The sequence below is a fragment of the Trachurus trachurus genome, assembly GCF_905171665.1.
Source record: "Trachurus trachurus genome assembly, chromosome: 17".
NCBI lineage: Eukaryota > Metazoa > Chordata > Actinopteri > Carangiformes > Carangidae > Trachurus > Trachurus trachurus.
This window is the reverse complement of record NC_139900.1, coordinates 5708250-5728716: the sequence shown is the minus strand read 5'-3', so window position 1 is coordinate 5728716 and position 20467 is coordinate 5708250. Positions and strand designations below refer to the sequence as shown.

The following is a 20467-nucleotide window of genomic DNA, read 5'->3' as shown; positions in this document are numbered from 1 at the left end:
TAATTATTATAATTACTAATCATGTAAATTGGATTGGTGCATCTTCCCAGCTGCAGCCTCTTTTTTTTTTTGCTGCTGCTGCTGGAGAAAATGAATGAAGATGAAGACACAAATACTAAAACACTCTTCCTCAGAAGAGCGTGAAGGTCTCGAGAGTCCAGAAAATAACAGTTTGTTTTTTGTTTTTTTTTATCTGTAGTCATTGGTGCCAGACTTCCTCTTCCCGGCCAGGAGATGTTTGGGTTTGAGGTCAAACACGTGTCTGTCGGCCTCTCCCTTCTTGCCATCGCGGTTCATTCCTTTCTGGGAGTTCTTCATGATTTTCTTTGCCTTCTTCGCCATCTGAGGAATAAACAGACAAAAAGAAAAAGACAGGTTAAACACTGAAACTCGACATCGACATCGCCTTCTGGCACCAGTAAAAATAAAAACAAAGTCTCGTACCTTTGGATCTCTTATCCCGGACTGGTCTCGAGGAGGACGGGAGGCGCTCTGGCTGCGGGTTTTGGAGGTCGGAGGAGCCGAAGCTTCACGTTTGCGTTTCTTGGCGACGCTGCGGGATCGTCGCGCCTGTTCAGCGTAGTGAGACTGAAAAAGAAACACACACACACAAACACAAACACAAGGAAAACGATCAGAAATCAGAATTAACCACTTCTGTCATTGTCATTTCATTTGACTTCACTACCCACAACTGGTTGAATTTATACAGCTTGGACATTATATTACCAACCTTTATACACTAACTGTACATTTATCCATACGCACACACACACACAGTGCAATACTTTTCAGCCTTTGCAGAAGAAACACTCTATATACTATAAAATGTCGTGAAAAAGTATTTGCCTCCTTGCCGATTTCTTATTTTTTTGCATATTTGTCACATTTGTATGTTTAAGATCAAACTCATTTTTAATATTAGACAAAGATAATCCCAAATTAATATAAAATGTCGTTTTTAAATGATGATTTAATTTATGTATTATTTATTTAATAGGGCCAGGTGAGTTTGGGTAGCTTTTTTCCCTTAATAAATGAAATCATCATTTGAAAACTGTATTTTATATTTACTTGGGTTATCTTTGTCTAATATTTACATTTGTTTGATGATCTTAAACATTTAAGTGACAAATATGCAAAAATGTAAGAAATCAGGAGGGGGGCAAATACTTTTTCACTGCACTGTGCATATATATAAATATATTATTCTTCAATACTTTGTACAAAACTGTATACAATGTCTCTTTTACATTTTATTTTTTACATTCCTGCTGCTTTAACATTGACATTTTCCGTAAGTGGGATCAATAAAAAAATCTAATCTTATTGTAGTTTTAACTTTATAAGATGATTGATAAAGAGAGACTGATAAAAACAAAATGGCATTGGATAACAACCAGTGTTTAAGGGGTTTTAAAGAAGTTGGACCACAGCTCCGCTTAAGGACTGTAACATACTTTCACATTGTAACAGGAAATAAATGACATCATTATTATTATTATAATATCACAGAGTCCAAAAACTTACATCGTCCTTGTCGTTCATGTCCAGACCGAGGCCGCCCATCTCCTTCTCTAGTGTCTTTCTTTCAACCTGCGCAAATCAAACACACAAAACAACTTCATATTTACACTGATCCAGAATCAGCGCAACTTCAGAAACTTATCCGACGTCTCTCAGCAGTAACGAATCAAAACATCCGATATTAACTTCCCAATCGCTGGTTTAAAGATCGAGCTCTGAGTCGAGTGTCGTCCTCTCTCACCTTGGTGGCGGTGCGGGGCATGCGCGGCCCGTGCACGTCTTTGTCCTTGGACTCGACGACCATGAGCTGCTTCTTCTCGCGGATCTGTTTGGCCAGGACTCGGATCTCCTGCATCTCTTCGTCTTCGCTCTCCTCGTCCGAGTCGTACTCGCCGGCGCGCTCCTTCAGCTCCTCCTCCTTCTCCAGCTCCTCCAGTTTCTGGAAAACGAGGAAAAGAGGAAAACGACATGTATTTAATTTACATTTCATCACTCTCTTTAGCTCTTATTAATAAGTTCTTTCATCTTTATTTAAACAGGTAAAATATTTCTTTTCAAAAGCGCCCAGACCGATAAAGGCCGACATGATTGAATAATCTAATATCTAGAGGCAGTTTCACATTCACACACATCACAAACTATAAATTAAATTACCACGAGGAGACATGGAGATCAGAATTATGGATAATATGAGAATTGTCTATAAATATGACTAAGTAAAACCTTTTTATGTGATAAAATAATTATTTATAAGAACAGGGTATATACACAGGAATCTTGAAGTTAATTCTTATACCTATTTAAGACTTTTTCGAGACCTTCTCAATATTTTTCAATATCTCACCGCCACTTCAAGCTGTAACCATCAGTGACACTTTAAACTAACAGTTTTAGTTTGTGATAAAGACTATAGATCACTATGATACAACAGAATTCAGCAAAGTTTTATCAAAAACAAAACAAAACAAAACATTGCTCCACTCTCAAAAAACAAAGACAATGATCTTCTTTTCTTTTTCATGTACCAGTTCATCTTTGTTTTTTTTTAATAAAATGAATAAATTCACACACTTTTACAATGTTTTTTAGGACTCAAACTCTTGGACAGCGAATTCAGAAAAATACCATCAAAATGTAAGGGTCTTAATTTTCCCAAAATTGATTTATCACCTTTTAATACTTTTCAAGACCCCGCAGATACCCTGAAGAAGCCAGTTTCTCCTGTTTTATGAATCTTTCTCATAATAAAAAAGCTGCTTCATTTAATTTAACCCAGTGAATGAAGAGAATAGGTTTCGACAGCTGTATTTATACATTTATAAAGTTATAAAACAATCTTATACATATAAATTATGCCTCAGATATTCTTTGTTACTTAAACTGGAGCAGGACGGAGAGCAGAGACTCACCTTCATGATCTCAGGGTCGATGTAATCTGCGATGTTGTGGCCCTCCCACACCTCCGGGATCGTGTCCTGCTTCTCCTCCTCGTTCATCAGGTCCCAGTATTCTTTAAAAAAATAAAAAATGAAAATAAAAACACATCGGACATGAGGAAGATTGTAGTTTTAACTGTCACAGTTTTGGTCATTAAGGTGAAAACACGTCTTACTCTGCAGGTCCAGGATGTAGTCGTCACCCAGCTCCACCTCCAGGTCTCTCTCCTGTGGACGGGAGCAGTCAAATGTTTTATTACTGACGTGTTAATTAATATAATATAATAATATTAATATAATATTAGAGTCATAGCTACTAATGTAGAGAAACAACACAACACAAACATTAAAACTAATGGCTCTTTTTAAACGAAACTGCATGTTTAATCAGGATTTACTTTATTTTGTAGGTTCAGATCATTTCTATAAAACATAACTAGTAATTAAAACTCAGGTGTTTTCAACCTTGTACTGGATTTAATGGACTCTTTTTGTTTTTTGGAGCTCTGGGGACACCGTACGTACCAGTTTGCGTTTGGGTGCGTCCACCTCCATGGCTTTCCTGCGATTCAGAGCTCCTTCAGGGATGAACGGAGGCCTCTCCTGGAACAAACATGAAGATACAAACTGTTTATTAACTGGTGATGCAGGAGTTTATTTCCGTGTCTTAAACGCCCTGTTTTGCTTTATTTTCATTTAATTAATTTGTTTGTTCAGTCATTTTAGTTTGTTTTTTTACTCTTTCTCTCATTTATTTGCTTTGTATGTCACAATACTGCTTTGGAGAAAAACTTAAAATATTTAGTAACAAAAAAGAAAAAAGGATACAGACTTATTATTGTATGTTTTTTAACACGTCTTTTGCTGTGTTCACGTTTCAGCCTCTAAAACGATGAAGTTCAAACGTTATCGATCTCGTCTGTTGTGAAGCTAAATTCAGATTCTTTTTTTTTTTTCTTTCTTTCCTTTAAAAAAAAAAAAAAAGGGACATACATATTGCTAAATATTTATATGCATGAGAAAATAGCTGAGGCTGATTTCCATCTCCAGTCCCATTTGCAGGTTGGTGTTAATAGATAGATAGATAGATAGATAGATAGATAGATAGATAGATAGATAGATAGATAGATAGATAGATAGATAGATAGATAGATAGATAGATAGATAGATAGATAGATAGATAGATAGATAGATAGATAGATAGATAGATAGATAGATAGATAGATAGATAGATAGATAGATAGAACTTTATTAATCCCTTGAGAGGTTACCCTCAGGGAAATTGAGGTTCCAGCAAGCAGCACAGCACCGATCATACATTAAAAAGGCACAGATAGATATAGAATATAAAAATAAATATAAAAACATAAAATATAGAATGCAGTCAGGGCTAGAACATCAGCAGTAAATACATATAAATAAATGTATATGTTGATAAAGAAGGAGATAAAAAACAAAAGGGAATGAAATTACTGTCTGTAAAGCGACTTTGAGTTCCCTGAAAAGCGCTCTATAAATAAAATGTATTATTAAAAATGTATTAAATACAAGTATTATAGGTGAATATAATATTTAGTATTTTAATCGATTAATCTGAATAATAATGCGATTAATCTAGTTAAATGTTTTAACCATCTGACAGCCCTATGATACAGATATATAATGTTATTGCAAACTGCCCCAATTCTGTCTTTGCTGTTTCTCATTTTTTATATTTTTCTGCACCGTGACGACGACCTGCTTCCTGTTTGAACCGGCTCTTCTTCTCACGGCGTTTGTGTATTCGTGTGTCACTGTATTTGTGTGTTACTATCTAATTTGTGAATTAATTCTTTGTAACAAGGGGTAGACAATATAAGTTTGCTTCTTTCTGCCCCCTTTCATTCAAGAGTTATTGTTTATTTTATTTTTTGTTTTTATGCTCGATAAATGAATGAAATAAATAAATAAATAAATAAATAAACTAAAAACTAAACTAACTGTTTTGTTTTGCTTGGTTGTGTGGCTGTGAGCGTGTTCACCTTCTCGTCTCTCTTGGCGGGCATGGCCAGGTGCAGCCGGTTCAGGACGTCGTGCACCTTCTTCCCCTTCATCTTGTTGTCGACGCGGTGCGCGAGCAGCCGGTCGCAGGCCTCGGCCTTCACCTGCATCACGCCCTCCTCCGACAGCGTGCTGGTCTCGATCACAGAGATTCCCTCCGTGGAGAGCTCCGCAAAGATTTTCTGACCACAGAGAGAGAAAAAGACAGAAGACGGTCAAAGATGAAGCCGCGGCGTGAAGTCAAACCTCCGGACGCCGTGACTCCACTTCACTCACCTGGTTCTCCTCCGGCAGCTCGCTGATCTTCTTCACGTCACATTTGTTGGCCACAATGATGAGAGGCTGCAGAGAGCGAGACGCAGCGTTAACTCAACTTTACACAAGTTTATACGGTTGTTTTTGTATAATTTACTTAATTTTTTACTTAATTTAAAAATAAAATAAAGAAGAAAAAGGTCAAAGTAGGACAAAAAGACAATAGGGTCCCTGATTAGATTCAGTATGAGGTGTTAATGAACTCCATCTTAAATCTATTTAATCACAGGCTTCGGTTCCAGACAGAAATAAAACCAGTGAAAAGAGTTTAAACATCTGAAAAGAAGCGCTCGCAACAACTTTAAAGGGATAGTTCAACATTTTGTCAAATATGTAAATAATCCCTATAGTCATAGCAGTAGGTTCATTACCTTTAATTATCGGTGCATGTTGTTTTTAGATCAGCGGAGCAGAGATGTGAGCTCTGCACAGCGCACGGTATTTTCGCCTTACCCTCATCAAACTCATCAAATACACAATCCAACAACTCCACAACGCTCTGGTGGACAAGTTGTGACCTGCACATTCACCACGCTATGAGATAATAACACAACGTTACCAGACAGAGTTGTTTTAGAGGGAAATGCAGCCGGAACTACATTCCTGACACGGCTGCTGGGCGGAGGGATTTCAAAAGCGCAAAGTAGTTCCGAGTATTTTCTTCATGTGTCATTACATAACTATACATTATTATCTCATAGCGTGGTGAATGTGCAGGTCACAACTTGTCCACCAGAGCGTTGTGGAGTTGTTGGATTGTGTATTTGATGAGTTTGATGAGGGAAATGTGAAAGTACCATTCTAAAAACAGCTTGCACTGACAATTAAAGGTAATGAAATGCAATAGGCGAATTTGCCAAAATGTTGAACTATCCCTTTAAATTGTGCCTGATAAGAAAGAAACATCACTTTACTTTTACTCTACTTCAATAATAACTTCAGTAACAGTGAATTAAAATGGAAATAATAATAATAATAATAATAATAATAAGAAACCGAACCGGTTTAGTGATGAGATGAAAACAACAAACAAAACATTCACAAAGAAACTAAAGAAACTTCATTCACAAACTTCCACCATATTATAAAGAGAAATAAAGTCCAGTCCGTTATTATTAATGCAGTGAACAGGTTGAAAGGTGTTGTTATTGTCGTGGTGTCTCTCTGACCTTGTTGGCGAACAGCGGGCGGATGTTGTTGAACAGCTCCAGCTGCTCCTGCAGCGTGTGGCCACACTGCTCCGACACGTCCATGACGTAGAGGACGGCGGCTCGCAGGTGAGCCAGCGCCGTGATGGCCTGCATCTCGATGGTGTTCCTCTCCTCCAGCGGGTGGTCCAGGATCCCGGGGGTGTCCACCACCTACACACACACACACACACACACACACACACACACACACACACACAGGTTAGTCTATTATCACAGAGGTGATGAAGTGAGGAATAATAAATAAAACTAAAAACTGTGAGCAGGTTTCTGATGGTTAAACACAGGGAACTGAAAGTAGGAGAATTTAACAATGAACAGGAAAAACATACGATAACTCATCGATGTTTAAGCTTCTTTCTTTTCACTAAGCTACAAATCCTTGTGTGTACAACTAGGCTGATCACTAGGGTTGCAAAATTCCGGGAATTTTCAAAGTTGGAAACTTTCCATGGGAATTAACGGGAATATAGGGGAATTAACGGGAATATATGGGAATTAACGGGAATATATGGGAATTAACAGGAATATATGGGAATAAACTGGAATAAATCCAAAATTTACAAAATTGATTGTTGAGGGTGAGTAATATTTTACTCAACATTCATGTTTTTGTGGTTCAGTAAAAGAATTTATTGTTCATACAAGAATTAAAACTTGATAAAGTTCTACTCACAAATAAATCTGTTGAAATGTTTAATTGTTTTATTTTGCTTATGACAAAACTAAATATTTACATTTATGTTTGGATATGATACAGTTTGTTTAAATTAATTACCCCCAATTTCCAGTTAATTCCCATAAATTCCCAATAATTCCCATACATTTCCATGATTCACATAAATTCCCATAATTCCCATGGAAAGTTTCTGGAAATTTTCCACCCCTTTGCAACCCTACTGATCACGATACCAGGATTTCAGTCGTCGATACCAATACCAGCAAATTTCCACGATTCTAGATACTTATTCGATACTACGATTAAAAAACAGAACACAACCCATGTGCCTCTAAATTCATTAGGCTACTTGATTTAAAAAAAAGAGTTTCACATCCAACTTTCTAGTGTTTAAGCTCCACTGTGCTTCAACGACTCACAATGCATTGAATTTAGAGAGCAGCAGCAACATGAAGGAAGAACAGAGTTAAAATGGTGAATGTGGCTCAACACAAACAGAAAGTTCATGTAGTCGTCACTTTTATCCTCCAAGTCAAACTGGTGCAAAAATGACACATTGTTTCATTTTTCAGTTCGTATAATGTTTCACGTTGACACACGTTTGTTTTTTCTCTGGTCCAGACCATCATGGATGTATTATGGTCTGTACAGCCGAAGCGAGACCACGCGCTGTTCAGACTTGCTCATAACAATAACAATAACATAACAATTCATCCAAAAAAATAACAAAACAGATGCGTGTGTTTTCAGACCTCAAATAAAGCAAAGAAAACAAGTTGATATTTATTTTTAAACAACAGAACACTAATGTTTCAACGTAGGAAGAGTTCAGTAATGAATATCGATGGAAATTTCAATTTTAAACCTGCAGCAGCAGCGATTGTTTACTCATGTATATGTTATATAAGATATCTATTAAAATAAAGTCAATAATGACAGGGTTCCTACAGCTTAAGCCAAGTTAAATTTAAGACTTTTTTAAAGCCACTTGAAATTAAATTTAAGACTTCACAATAAATAAAAAAAACACCACATCAATTACATAGGGTTAGGGACAATTTTACCCACTTCCAAGGTCAAGTGACTGCTACATGAACATTGGGTTGTGTCTCTTTCCAGCTGTCCTTTCAAAATAAATGCATAAAAAGTCCAGAAAAAAAAAAAAAAACACTGACTCGGGAGCTGGTGGCAGTGAGAAATTTAGCGTTGACGGCCGCCACTAACTTCTCTATGTCGGAATGTTACCAATTATTTTGAGATTTGAGACTAATTACAACCATAAAATACCACTTACCAAGTTTTAACATTTTTAAGACTTTTGAAAAATTGATTGAAGTTGACATTTTAATGCCAATTAAGGCCTTGATTTTAGATTAATGAATTCAATGCCTTTTAAGACTTTTTAAGGATCCCTAAGAACCCTGAATGACATTTTTTGTGTTCTCTTTTTATTTGGAAAAGTATCGATAAGCATCGAAACACTTGTTTTGGTCTTGTTTGGTTCGGAGGTTTCCGGTAGTCCTGTTTTCAGTTTCCCTTTTCTTTCACTTAGGTTCAGTGATTGGTTAGGTAGCTTTAGTTTTGAGGGAGAACACTGGGTACGACTCCTCTCTTTTGTTTGTTTTGGCCGGGAACCTCCAACCTCTTTGGTTTGTTGCTTTCTCGAGTATTATTTGTTTGTTTTGAATCAATAAAAGTTTGTTATTATTTGGTGGCAACATTTGTACTTGCACTTACAGGATTTTCCTCCCTTAATACTCGAAGGGTATTGCACTGGTACACCTTCATTTACAAAGCTATTTTAGGCAAGCTGCCGCATTACATCTGCTCTAAGTTTATTGCTGTCCAGTTGACACACAATCTTAGAGCCAATAGTTGGCTGCGATTTAAGGTCCCCCATATGAGGACCGAGCTAGGGATGAAGACCCTCTCCCATTTTGGGCCATGGTCGTGGAATGAGCTACAAGCCAGGATGAGATTGGGTTCTCTCATCCCTCTTTCTTGCTTCAAATGCTCAATCTCAGAACTTTTAGTCACCAGCTGCACCTGTGACAATTAACTTAATTCTGTAATTGTGCTGCTTGTTTTTGATGCCTGATGTCTCTTGTTACATTGATCTTGTTGTGTATGTTTGCTTGTATCTGTATTTCCTCAGGACATCCTCGAAAAAGAGATTTTAATCTCAATGGATCATTCCTGAATAAATAAAGGTTAAATAAAATAAAAAATTGTCCCGATGTTTTCTTTTCTTTGATGTGTTTCGGGCCTTGTGAGCCATTCATTTGAGGTCCGTAACAGTAACACTACTTGGTACCGAAGTGTCAGTTCTTGCAACACAAAAACACAACGACCCCGGTGACGTGTGAGTGTTGTAACAGCGTCTCACCTGCCAGCGCAGGTAGCGGTAGTCCATGTGACCCACAAACAGAGACTTGGTGGTGAAGGCGTACGGCTGCACGTCCACGTCCGCTCTGGTCACCTGATCAAAAACAAAACAAAACAAAACAAAACCAGCACGTTAAACGTTTCAGAGGGACGAGGGTTTTCTGTCACACACGCTGATAACGGGCTATTGTTTACCTTGTTGATGAAGCTGGACTTGCCGACGTTGGGGTAACCGCACAGAAGCAGCGTCCTGGTGTTTGGGTCGATGCTCGGCAGACGGGACAGATGCTGACGCACTGAGGAGGACGACGACAGACACAGTTAGTTAAGTTTTAAAGCAGCTTCTGAACTGAGAAGAATAAAATAAACATGACGACACATTTTAGATAATTGACGCCTAACGGCTGAAATACACTGGGAACGGCCGCAACGCGAAACGTACGTCGCGTGACAGCCGCAGCAGCTCTCGCCCATTCAGTCAATGGAAGCTCCTCCACCGGCCATGTGAGCGACGCGCACTCCAGCGGCCGTCGCGCGGCGTTTCTCTTCTTTTTCGCGCCGAGTCTATTTTATTTCCTCGTCGCGTACTACGCGGCCCTCCAACAGGTAGAAAACTACAGAGAACTGTGTATAAAACGAATATATTACGTTTAAAAGTGATTAAAATAAATGTCTCATGTACCAGAGGCAAAGCCAGTAGCAGTGCAACATTATGGGGTTTGTTTTTTTTACATTGTGGATCCATGATCGTGTAATTAAACAGTTAATTGATACCATTTAATATAGTCTGCACTTGCAAACCCTACATAGTCAGCAAATTACCTGTGGAAAAGGTAGGTGTCAATCCATTTTAACAGGAAGGATGTAAAAATGTGTTGAGATGCATAAAGTGCACTCATTTACTGTAGGATTGACAAGGTGAAGCCGACAGCTGCAACAACAAACAGTGAAGCCGCGTCGCGTCGCGTCCGTGCCTGGTGTAGCAGTTAAAAAACTCCGCTCCGCCCCGCTTACATATCGCTTCGCGGCCGTTCCCAGTGTACTCCTGGCGTAAGGCAAGACAAGGCAATTTTTATTTGTATAGCCCGTTTTTACAAACAGTTTGTCTCAAAGGGCTTCACATGGCATCATAACAACATCCTCTGTCCTTAGACCCTCACATCCACTGAGGAAAAACTCCATGGAAAAAACCCTTTTAACAAGGAAAAATTGGAGAAACCTCAGGGTGAGCAATAGGCTTGGGCGGTATTACAGTAATACCGTATACTGCAGGTGTTTAAAAATAGCAACGGTATCAGTTTCAATACCGTCATGAAAAAATGCAGTGCACTTACACAGGAGATAAGGATTAAATATTAAATAAAAGTAATTTCATGTCTAAAAATTGATTATATGTCCAGTAGCACTTATGTGTGGTTGAATTTTCAGTTAGTTTAATATGTTTTAGCCTACTTTTACCTGCAACCAATCGACCAATGAGATTTTGGTCTGCTATAATGTTTAGCCCTAGTATTCAGTTTCTGAATGGTGAATACACAAGACACAATGTTTGGTAATGCCACTTACGTTATCATTTTTAATTAGTCACGGTAATACCGTATACCGTGGTAAAATGTGGAGGAAGTTTGACGGTATCAAAATGTGGATACCGCCCAAGTCCTAGTGAGCAACAGAGGAGGGATCCCTCACCCAGGACGGGCAGATGTGACATAGATGTTGTTACCAGATGTTGTTAAAAGTAAATCAACATGTTTTATTTCCTATATATCCTGCCTTAGATTAATATAATTTATGAAACTGCAGTTTAATAAACATTGTACAACAAAAACATGTTTAAATTCACTCTCAACAGCTGCAGCTTTCATGAAGGTTGACCTCTGCCCCCTTAACTATTTACAGTAATAATTATAGAGTATAAATCAGGGCTTCAGAATGCCCCTAACATTTTGCCCCTAAAATTTAAGACAGGCTCACCCAGGACGGGCAGATGTGACATTGATGTTGTTACCAGATGTTGTTAAAAGTAATAATCAACATGTTTTATTTCCTCCATCTCTCTCACCTTGTTCCAGATACTCCAGACTGGACTTCTGCCTCTTCAGGATGGTGCACATACGACCCAGCGCCGCTCGCTTCAGCTGTTTACACCGATACAGAGAGTCTCCATATTTCATCAGACGCACATAGTCCTTGGCAACGCTGCAGGGATGATAAAAAAAATGATAATAAGAATAAGAAGAAGTGGTGTTTGTTCACTGGTTTGGGTTGGGATCTTATTCAGGGAGACAAAGAACTGTTAAAGGTGATTAATGTCACAAAAATCATCATAATATCAGACACAAACTCACTTATCGATCAGGTTCTTGGCGATGTTGATCTGTCCCAGGGCCAGTTTGTAATGGTCTTTGTCGTACAGCACGTTCATCAGATCGGCATAGAACGGATGGATGTCCTGAAGGGAAGAGGGAAAAAAATAATCATAATTATTATTATTCAAATATCACAAACTGATTTGGACACATATAAAAAAAAAAAAAAGAAAAGTGTCCAGACTTACGTCGAGCTTGGGGAAGTCGGTGAGGATCTGCGTGAGGCGGTCGTGGTAGTTCTGCTGCGTGAACTTCACCTTCCGCATGTAGAAGTGTCGGATGCGGTGGATCTGGTAATGCTTGTGCACCACCGTGGGCGTCTTCCTTTGTGTTTTGGATAAAGTGATGTCGATGAAATCCTGCAGGAAGACAAAAGGTAAACACGGTCAGGACTCAACACTTTAACATTATCCTTCTTTTTTTTTTTAATACATTTGCAGCAACAAGTTGGTTTCTATATTTTCAATGGGACTTGGATACTTCCCTTTACTCTTTTCTATTGCATTTCTTTCTACATGATATTACTCAACTTTGTAAGTCTATAGATCTCTACAAAATGTGCTGTTCTCTTACAGATAATGCTTATTTAACAATGCTGCTGTGCACATTTGAACCAGTACTGAATATCCAGTGACAAACCCATGTGTAACAAAGGTTTTCTGCCAAAACTTCATGAGCAAATCACACAATTTAATAGACAACTGCTTGTAAATAAAGTGCAGACAACATATAATAAAGGTTAAATGTAAAGTCCATGTATAGACAGTATGTTTGGGTCAGTTCAGCAGGTGAGTTATAGAGATAACAGGTGTGTTATAGAGAGAGACAGAGCTCAAAGTTCAAAGCTTGGTTCCCACAACTGGCAACACGCATCACGGTATTTAAATGGACCGACACCGATGGAGAAACAAGTGGAAAAACAATAGTTTATTATCTGGATTATTGTGTGAGTTTGATGCGAATTATTAATGATGCATTAAATAATCATGTGTCATTACAGAAAAACAAACTAAAGGGTCATAATATTAAAGATTTCTCCATTTGACACGTCTGAGTTCATGTCAACTGTGAAGAAAACTCGTCTGTCGCTTTGTTTATTTACAGTTTTACAGCCTGAAAACGCACTAAGTCGCTTCCTTTGATAAATCCGATATAAAAAATCTAAATCATTTGAAGCAGATGGACACATGAGGAGGACGCAGCTCGTCTCCGTGTCGGTCCACAGCAGCAGCAGCACAACACGTGTTTTCCTCCTCCATGTTTTTTTCTCGTCTTTTTCTATCTTCCACCGTTTCTTTCTCAAAGCGAAAACAACGACGCGGGAAAAAACACAAAACAACCGTAACTACTACTTTATAAAATATCAAACATGTGAAATAAAAACTCACCTTGGCGGTGGGAACCACCATAATCTTCTTAAAATTGTAAAGTGCCATTTTGTCGGGACACGTTGGGGTCCGCTGACGGCACGAGGAAAGGAACGCTCCGAGTTCCGTCACCGTGACGTCACCGCCGGAAGAGGCTACGCTGAAAAAACCCCGCTGTGGTTTGTTTCTGCTGCTCATCGCCCCCTGGAGGTCAGATATGGTAACTACAGCTAGAGAACTCAGTCTAATGGGGTTTAAATGTGAAATATTCTGTATCATAAAGACAAATAAAAACAAATACATTTATTATCCAATGTTATGTATCATTATATATTTTTTTTTCTTAAATTATTTAAAATGTGCAATGTAATTTATCACTGTGTATTTAAAGGGAAACTCTGCAAGTCCGGTCGCTTCTCCTCATGTGTTGCTAACCCTCCTCTCCTCCATGTGAGTTTGTTACTTTTACTCTTCATATATTTTTTCATTTATATTAGTAATGGTTCAAAAATGTTTTCAAACTGTCAGTTTTAAATAAATCTGAGTAGACTTTAGTCTTTCAATTTCTTCATACTGATCTTCAACAATTAATTTCCAACCATTTCATACTCTTCATAAATTGTTTCATCTCTTCAAAATTGATTCAGAAGTTTCTTAACTTAATTCAGAATTGTTTCAACAATTTATTCAGCTCATTCAGCTTCCAGCTTTCAGCATTTACCCGTATTTCCTTCAGGAAATGCATTCTCTAGTTTATCATTACATTTTTTTTTTAAATTAAATTATTTAAAATGTGCAATGTAATTTGGGGAACTCTGCAAGTCCGGTTTGTTTTCAACGCAGCCAGTGAGGAATCAATCCATGGAGCAGTGGATATATACAGTGTTACCATGTGTATATTTGTGTAGTCTGATCTGTCAGAGATTTGGGTCGGAGGCTCTGATCTTGCAAGGTTGGTTTTCAGCCAAGAGACACTAGGTGGAAGGCAGAGAGCCTCCATTCTCCCTGGAACTAGTTACTACTAGTCATTGATTTAACCAGCACTAGGACTCTGAAGCTGGTTAATTAAGGGACAAATATAGCAGAGTTGAGCTAAAAATCCTGTATAGTTCCTCTTTAGGTAAATGTAAAATCTTAGACTTAGAGATACTTTATTCATCCCATAGGAAATTCAAGTATCAAGTGTAGCGCACATATATATATATATAATATAATATAATATAATATAATATAATATAATATAATATAATATAATATAATATAATATAAGGGCATGTAGAGTAGAATAAAATAGAGATAAGAAAAGTAAGGGAAAAAATATACGCTATATACATCCATAAAAAATGATGTACATCAATGTGTTATGATGAGATAAAATACTAGAAATATAATAAATAGAAGAAAGAAAAAAAACTGTACCATTAAATATGCATCATGATGTATAAACTGTGCAATAGAAGAAGAAAAACTGCAAAGACTAGAGTTGCTATGATTGTTGTTGTTACTTTATCCAAAAATTAACAACTCAGTGAAGCTGTCTGATGAATTATATATTCTATGTTCTCTTTTTTAAGTTTACCATTCACCAAATTCATTGACTTCATTATAATTTTCCAGTGTATTTTTGTTTTGTTTTTTATTTAAAATACAACAATTTGTTCTTTTTGTGTTGCTCTTTAATCTTTTTTTTTTTTTTTTAAAGAAACATTAATTAAACAACAATAATAAAAAAAAAACTCCATAAGCTCCATATTTGTTGTGATCAGCGGTGATCATGAAACAGCCAATCAGCGGGTGAAGATTTCTTTAAGCCACACCCACTCCCCTGGATCAGATCACGAGTGGGTCCGCGTCGTCCGCGTGCCCCCCAACTACCAGTCTCCACCAATCAGAGCCGCCCGCTGTGAGTGCGAGGGGAGGGGGGAGAGTGGGAGGGGGAGGGGGGAGAAGGGGCGGGGCTTCGGGCCTGTGTGACAGCTCCGGGTTCAGTGCTGCACCAGAGAGACGAAAAAGAAGAAGAGGTCTCACTCCGCGGAGCTTTTTGAAGCCCTACATGTTGAAAATGTTTTGGCCACACAGAGTTTTGTTTGAAACTGTAATTTTGTAATGTTTAATTTATAAACCCTGCCTTAGATTAATATAATTTATGATACTGCAGTTTAATAAACATTGTACTACAAAAACATGTTTAAATTCACTCTCAACAGCTGCAGCTTTCATGAAGGTTGACCTCTGCCCCTTTAACTATTTACAGTAATAATTATAGAGTATAAATCAGGGCTCCAGAATGCCCCTAACATTTTGCCCCTAAAATTTAAGACAGACTTTTTTTTTTTTTCTTAAATTTTAACACTGGTGAAACGTGGAAGGGGCAACTCAAAGAATCTGGAATTTGTCACTACAGGTGTCAGGCCAATGTGTGTGTGGATCATGAATGAAAAGAAAATGTGAATATTTGCGTTGCAAGCAAGGGGGCAGTTGTCGGTCTGAGAAGTGAAGCTCACTTCCGCGTTCAAAAAGCTGCAATCCCCCCCGGCTGTCGCTGGGGGCTGGCTCCAGAAGGGAGCAACTCCAATTGAGCCCCATGTTAAAATAGCCGATTTTACAGCTTAAAAAAACATATTTACAGCCTGGTACATTTTATTTTTTTGGTCTCAATCGATAGTTTCTACCCCCGCACACACTCTGAGGGGGGTGAATTTTTTTTAAACTCTACCGTTTTACTATTATTAGGTTTAAAGTTCTGGCCAATCAGGGCGCAGAACCGTTGAGTGACAGGTCCGGCGACCGCTGTTACGAGGCCAGTGGGCGGGCTCTCGGCCGGCCAACGGCCGCACCGCTCCAAATATGGCAAGTAGAATCCAACATGGCGCGGCTCAAACCCCCGTAGTAGCGGCACAAAACAGACTCCTCCAAACCAATGGGTGACGTCACGGACGCTACGTCCATTCTTTTTACAGTCTATGGTTGCAAGTCGATTTATGTTGTGCGCCCGCTAAATTTTCTGCTTGTGCTCCTTAAAGGCATAGTAGCATTTTTTTTTAAAAGTGGGGTTGTATGATCTACTTTAATTGCAGTAGAAGACTCTCTACACTCCTCCCGTTAGCAACGCCAGCCCATAGCCCTGCCCAGAGATTTACAACATACATTGTTGTTAATGGACCCAAAGAAACGGCCTATTTTCGCGGCCTAAAAGAGGTTTTACGTGAAAAAAATACACAGTTCCATTGTTCGCTATAATATAATTTTTTCCAGCCCCTCAAAGTGCAGGAAAAACACAGTTTTTATTTGGACCTAACCAACTCACGTATCCCTCCGCCCAGGGTTAGCGCCCGCCGATCAGCAGTTGGTTAGCTCCAAATAAAAACTGTGTTTTTCCTGCACTTTGAAGGGCTGGAAAAAATTATATTATAGCGAACAATGGAACTGTGTTTTTTCGTGGCCTAAACCTCTTTTAGGCCACAAAAATAGGCTGTTTCTTTGGGTCCATTCACAACAATGTATGTTGTAAATCTCTGGGCAGGGCTATGGGCTGGTGTTGCTAACGGGAGGAGTGTAGAGAGTCTGCTACTGCAATTAAAGTACTTAGGGGCTATTTGTAGATCATGCAACCCCACTTTAAAAAAATGCTACTATCCCTTTAAATTTTAAGTCAGGGCACACGATAGAAAAAGTAAGTCTAGAGCGCTGGTATAAACATTTCTTCTTAGTAAGACAGTTATAAGAACATTTTTGATTAGGCTATTAATGTATTTTTCCAAGCTGTAGAGTGCATCTTGTGAAGCATCAATAAGATGTGTGTGAAGAGTTAATGAATGATTGATGGGCTTGGATCGATTACTGAACACACCAACAAACAGCAAGTGGTCAGAGGAACCCGGAGGTGTCAGTTGCAAGATTTTGACTGATTAAAAAAGACAAAAATTACAATAAAAAAGATGCCAAACAAACACAAAAAATATCGCAAATTGACATAAAGCATCCAAAAAGGAACACATGATGACCAGAAAGAGATGCAAAAAGGGAGAAAAAATAGAGACAAAGAAATGCAAAAGTATGTTCAACAACCACAAAGGTGCAAAATAACTCAGAATGACTACAAAGTGACAAAATGATTTTAAAATTGATTAAAGCGACACAAAACAACCACAAAAAGACTGAAAATGACAACAAAATATTGTCTTGCTGCCATGTTGGGAGGGGCGGGGGCTTTTGGTTCTCTGTAACACAGATATAATATGATCCCATATCTGGCATGGGACTGGACCTTTGTGCAAAGTCTGGTGATTTTTCCACCATGGGAAGTAGGATTTCCTAGGAAGAAGAAGTGTTTTGTGTTCCTCTATTCTGAATGAGGAGGTGCATGTCTGTGTTTTCAATGTTGTCCATGTGGCTACTTGTGCGGCTCTTGTGTGTGCTGCCTCTGTGCTGTTCATGTGTTCACCTGTGTTGTTCTATGTTCTGGGCTCCTCCTGTATTTTACTGTGATCTGTATTTTATTGTGATTCGTATTGTGAGTTTTATGTTGGGAGTCTACAGATGGAAATTACAGTAGCCTTGGAGGCTAAATCTGGTACAACCATCTCTTCATTGTTCTACAATTGATTAATGGTATTGTACACTGTCTTGTAATAATAAACTAAACTAAACTAAAAAAAAAAAAAAAAAAAACTACCGGCAAATACAATAGGTTCGCTGCCAGGTCCCTAATAGCATAGCATAGCATAGCATAACATAGCATAACATAACATAGTATAACATAGCATGGCATAATATTACACAACATAGCATAACATAACATAGTATAACATAGCATAGCATAACATACCACAACATAACATAACATAGTATAGCATAGCATGCCATAATACTACATAACATCGCATAACACAACATGACATAACATAACATAACATAGCATAACACAACATGACATAACAACATAACATAACATAGCATGCCATAATATTACATAACATAGCATAACATACCACAACATAACATAACATAACATAACATAGTATAACAATGCATGCCATAATATTACATAAGGAACATAACATAACATAACATAACATAACATAACATAACACAACACAACATAACATAACGCAGCATAATATAGCACAGCATAACATAACATAACATTTTTTTTTGTCATAATCACAAAGTTAATCCGTTATTTAGCCATAAATAGATTAATACAATTGTACACAATAAAATAATTATAATAACAATGTTTTTTTGTTTTATTATCGATACATTCCGCAGATAATTTCACCAACTTGTATGGAAGTTACTACTGTTTATCATTATTATTATTATTTATTTTTTTATTTTTTCCTCTCTGAGTGAGTGATCCATCTGCGCGCTGTAGACGATCTCTGCGCTGCACACGAAAGGGAAAGGAAACGTCCGCTTCTCCATTCTGAGGCTGTGAAGCTGCTTCTCGTCTTTAGCTCTGAACGAACCTGTGGGGCCGCGACAGACACGGTCATCATCACCACCACCACCACCACCACCATCATCCTCCTCCTTCTTCTTCTTCTTCCTCCTCCAGCCTGGGTCAGCCTGCTGCTCCTCCTGCTCCTCCCTACTACTCCTCCTGCTGCCGTGCCGACCCGTGTGTGTGTCCAGTGACCGTGAGGACTTTTGAACGCCAGATTTATTTATCAGTCGAAACACAAAGTTGATCGGGTAAGCTAAGCTAACCAGCTAGCCACCTAGCTAAGTCTTAGCTTAGCTTAGCTTAGCTTAGCTTGCAGCAGCAGCGGCGGCGGCGGCGCTGTGGTGCTGGTTCTGGTTCTGGTGCTGGTTCTGGGGGAGGGAACCTGTTTTGTTTTATTTTTATTATTTTTTTCTTTATTTTTTCCGTCGTTTTGTCACCGGTCCTGAGGTTTAAAGCCGTGAAGCAGCCGCCGGTTGGTTGGTTGGTTCCTCCTCCTCCTCCTACTACTAGCGTGCTCGGGTTAGCCTGCTAGCTAGCTACGAGCTAACACCCTGCGTATTTTAGCCTGGGAGCTTCGAGGCCTCAGACCAACACTACAACCACCACCAACAACACAACCACCACCAACTACAACAACAACAACAAAGTGTCTGCATTGACCCGCAGAGAGAGGTGACAGGTGAGTGATCGATAACTACAACAACAACACAACAGCTTGCTTGTTTGCTAGTTAGCGGTACTTGGTGTTAGCCTAACTGAAAACGTTAAGGGGGAGGAGGGGGAGAGAAGAGAAGAGAAGGGAAGGGGAGGGGGGGTTGGGGAATCCGCGAAATCACGCCGGAGGTCGCCATCTTTCACTGGATGCTGCTGCTGCTGCTGCTGCTGTGAGCTAACTCATTAAAACTATCTAACTATCTAACTCACTAACTAACTAACAGGACGTAGCTGCTGCTTGTTTGTAACTTTATAACATAACGTGATGATGATGATGATGTGTTTACGGTCACCTCTCCTCCTCCTCCTCCTTCATCTCTTCTCCTCCTCTTCCTCTTCTGTTCTTCTTTTATACTGCTCATTTGTTTGTGCCACTGCCTCCTCCTACACTTAGCCCACATATTATGGCCCTTGGCCTGGGTGAGCTGCTGCTGCTGCTGCTGCTGCTGCGGTCTTTATGTCAATCTGTCTGTCTTTATTTCTGTCAGTCTTCCCTGTCTTTCACCAGGGCTCCACACTTTTGCCCCTAAAATTTGAGTTGAGGCAGTGCAAGTACATTTTTCATCTACTAGCACATGTGCAACCAGTAAATTTGCTATTTTTTGGGTGAAGTGCATGTGGAAGAATCAGGAATCTGTCATTACAGGTGTCAGCAGGTCACTGTGTGTGTGTGTGTGAGGATCATGAATGAAAAGGAAATGTGAATGAATATTTGCTTTGAAAGTCGACTTACGGTGTGCGATCCTTGAATTTCCAGCTTGTTTCTCCTAGTAAAGTTCTGTTTTTCTTTCTATCTGGGCTGTGTCAGCTACGTTGTGTCTCTTGGTGGAAGTTGCAGTGTTTGTGGAGTGATATTTGGATCACCCAAACAGACTTCTGACTTTGCCGTAGTAAAGATGGAGACATAAACACAGGTGGTTCAAGACCAGCAGCCTCCTCCTCCTCCTTTGCTACTCCACTCTGGTTTATTTAGGTCTT

At 38.8% G+C, this 20467-nt stretch overlaps 2 protein-coding genes across 7 annotated transcripts in view; one reads left to right on the top strand and one right to left on the bottom strand.

Moving 5' to 3' along the window:
- Positions 1-76: 76 nt before the first annotated feature.
- Positions 77-13475, bottom strand: gtpbp4 (GTP binding protein 4). Its single transcript, XM_083991998.1, has 16 exons — positions 13348-13475; positions 12148-12318; positions 11939-12042; positions 11653-11789; positions 9786-9886; positions 9592-9684; positions 6488-6679; positions 5280-5345; positions 4985-5185; positions 3489-3566; positions 3140-3191; positions 2937-3037; positions 1769-1966; positions 1531-1596; positions 445-588; positions 77-342 (listed from the first exon to the last, which is right to left on the bottom strand). The coding sequence occupies exons 1-16, from the start codon at positions 13393-13395 to the stop codon at positions 190-192; spliced, it is 1905 nt and encodes a 634-aa protein (XP_083848124.1). The 5' UTR covers positions 13396-13475; the 3' UTR covers positions 77-189.
- A 5308-nt stretch (positions 13476-18783) lies between these two features.
- larp4b (La ribonucleoprotein 4B) overlaps positions 18784-20467 on the top strand; it is a 51545-nt gene continuing 49861 nt past the window's right edge. For 5 of the 6 annotated variants that reach the window (XM_083991991.1, XM_083991990.1, XM_083991988.1 and 2 more), the window contains exon 1: positions 18784-19454. The gene's annotated coding sequence lies outside the window, so the exon portion shown is untranslated. The remainder of the gene's footprint in view (positions 19455-20467) is intronic. The other variant, XM_083991987.1, reaches the window with a different exon arrangement.

What these genes read in the sequence shown, in the direction of transcription:
- gtpbp4 (XM_083991998.1), bottom strand. Translation starts at nt 13,395, where the DNA reads ATGGCACTTTACAATTTTAAGAAGATTATGGTGGTTCCCACCGCCAAG. An exon ending in AGTCCAGCTTCATCAACAAG is followed by an intron (nt 9,685 to 9,785) that starts GTAAACAATAGC and finishes GTTTTTGATCAG; the next exon opens with GTGACCAGAGCGGACGTGGA. An exon ending in AGCTGCCGGAGGAGAACCAG is followed by an intron (nt 5,186 to 5,279) that starts GTGAGTGAAGTG and finishes CTCTGTGGTCAG; the next exon opens with AAAATCTTTGCGGAGCTCTC.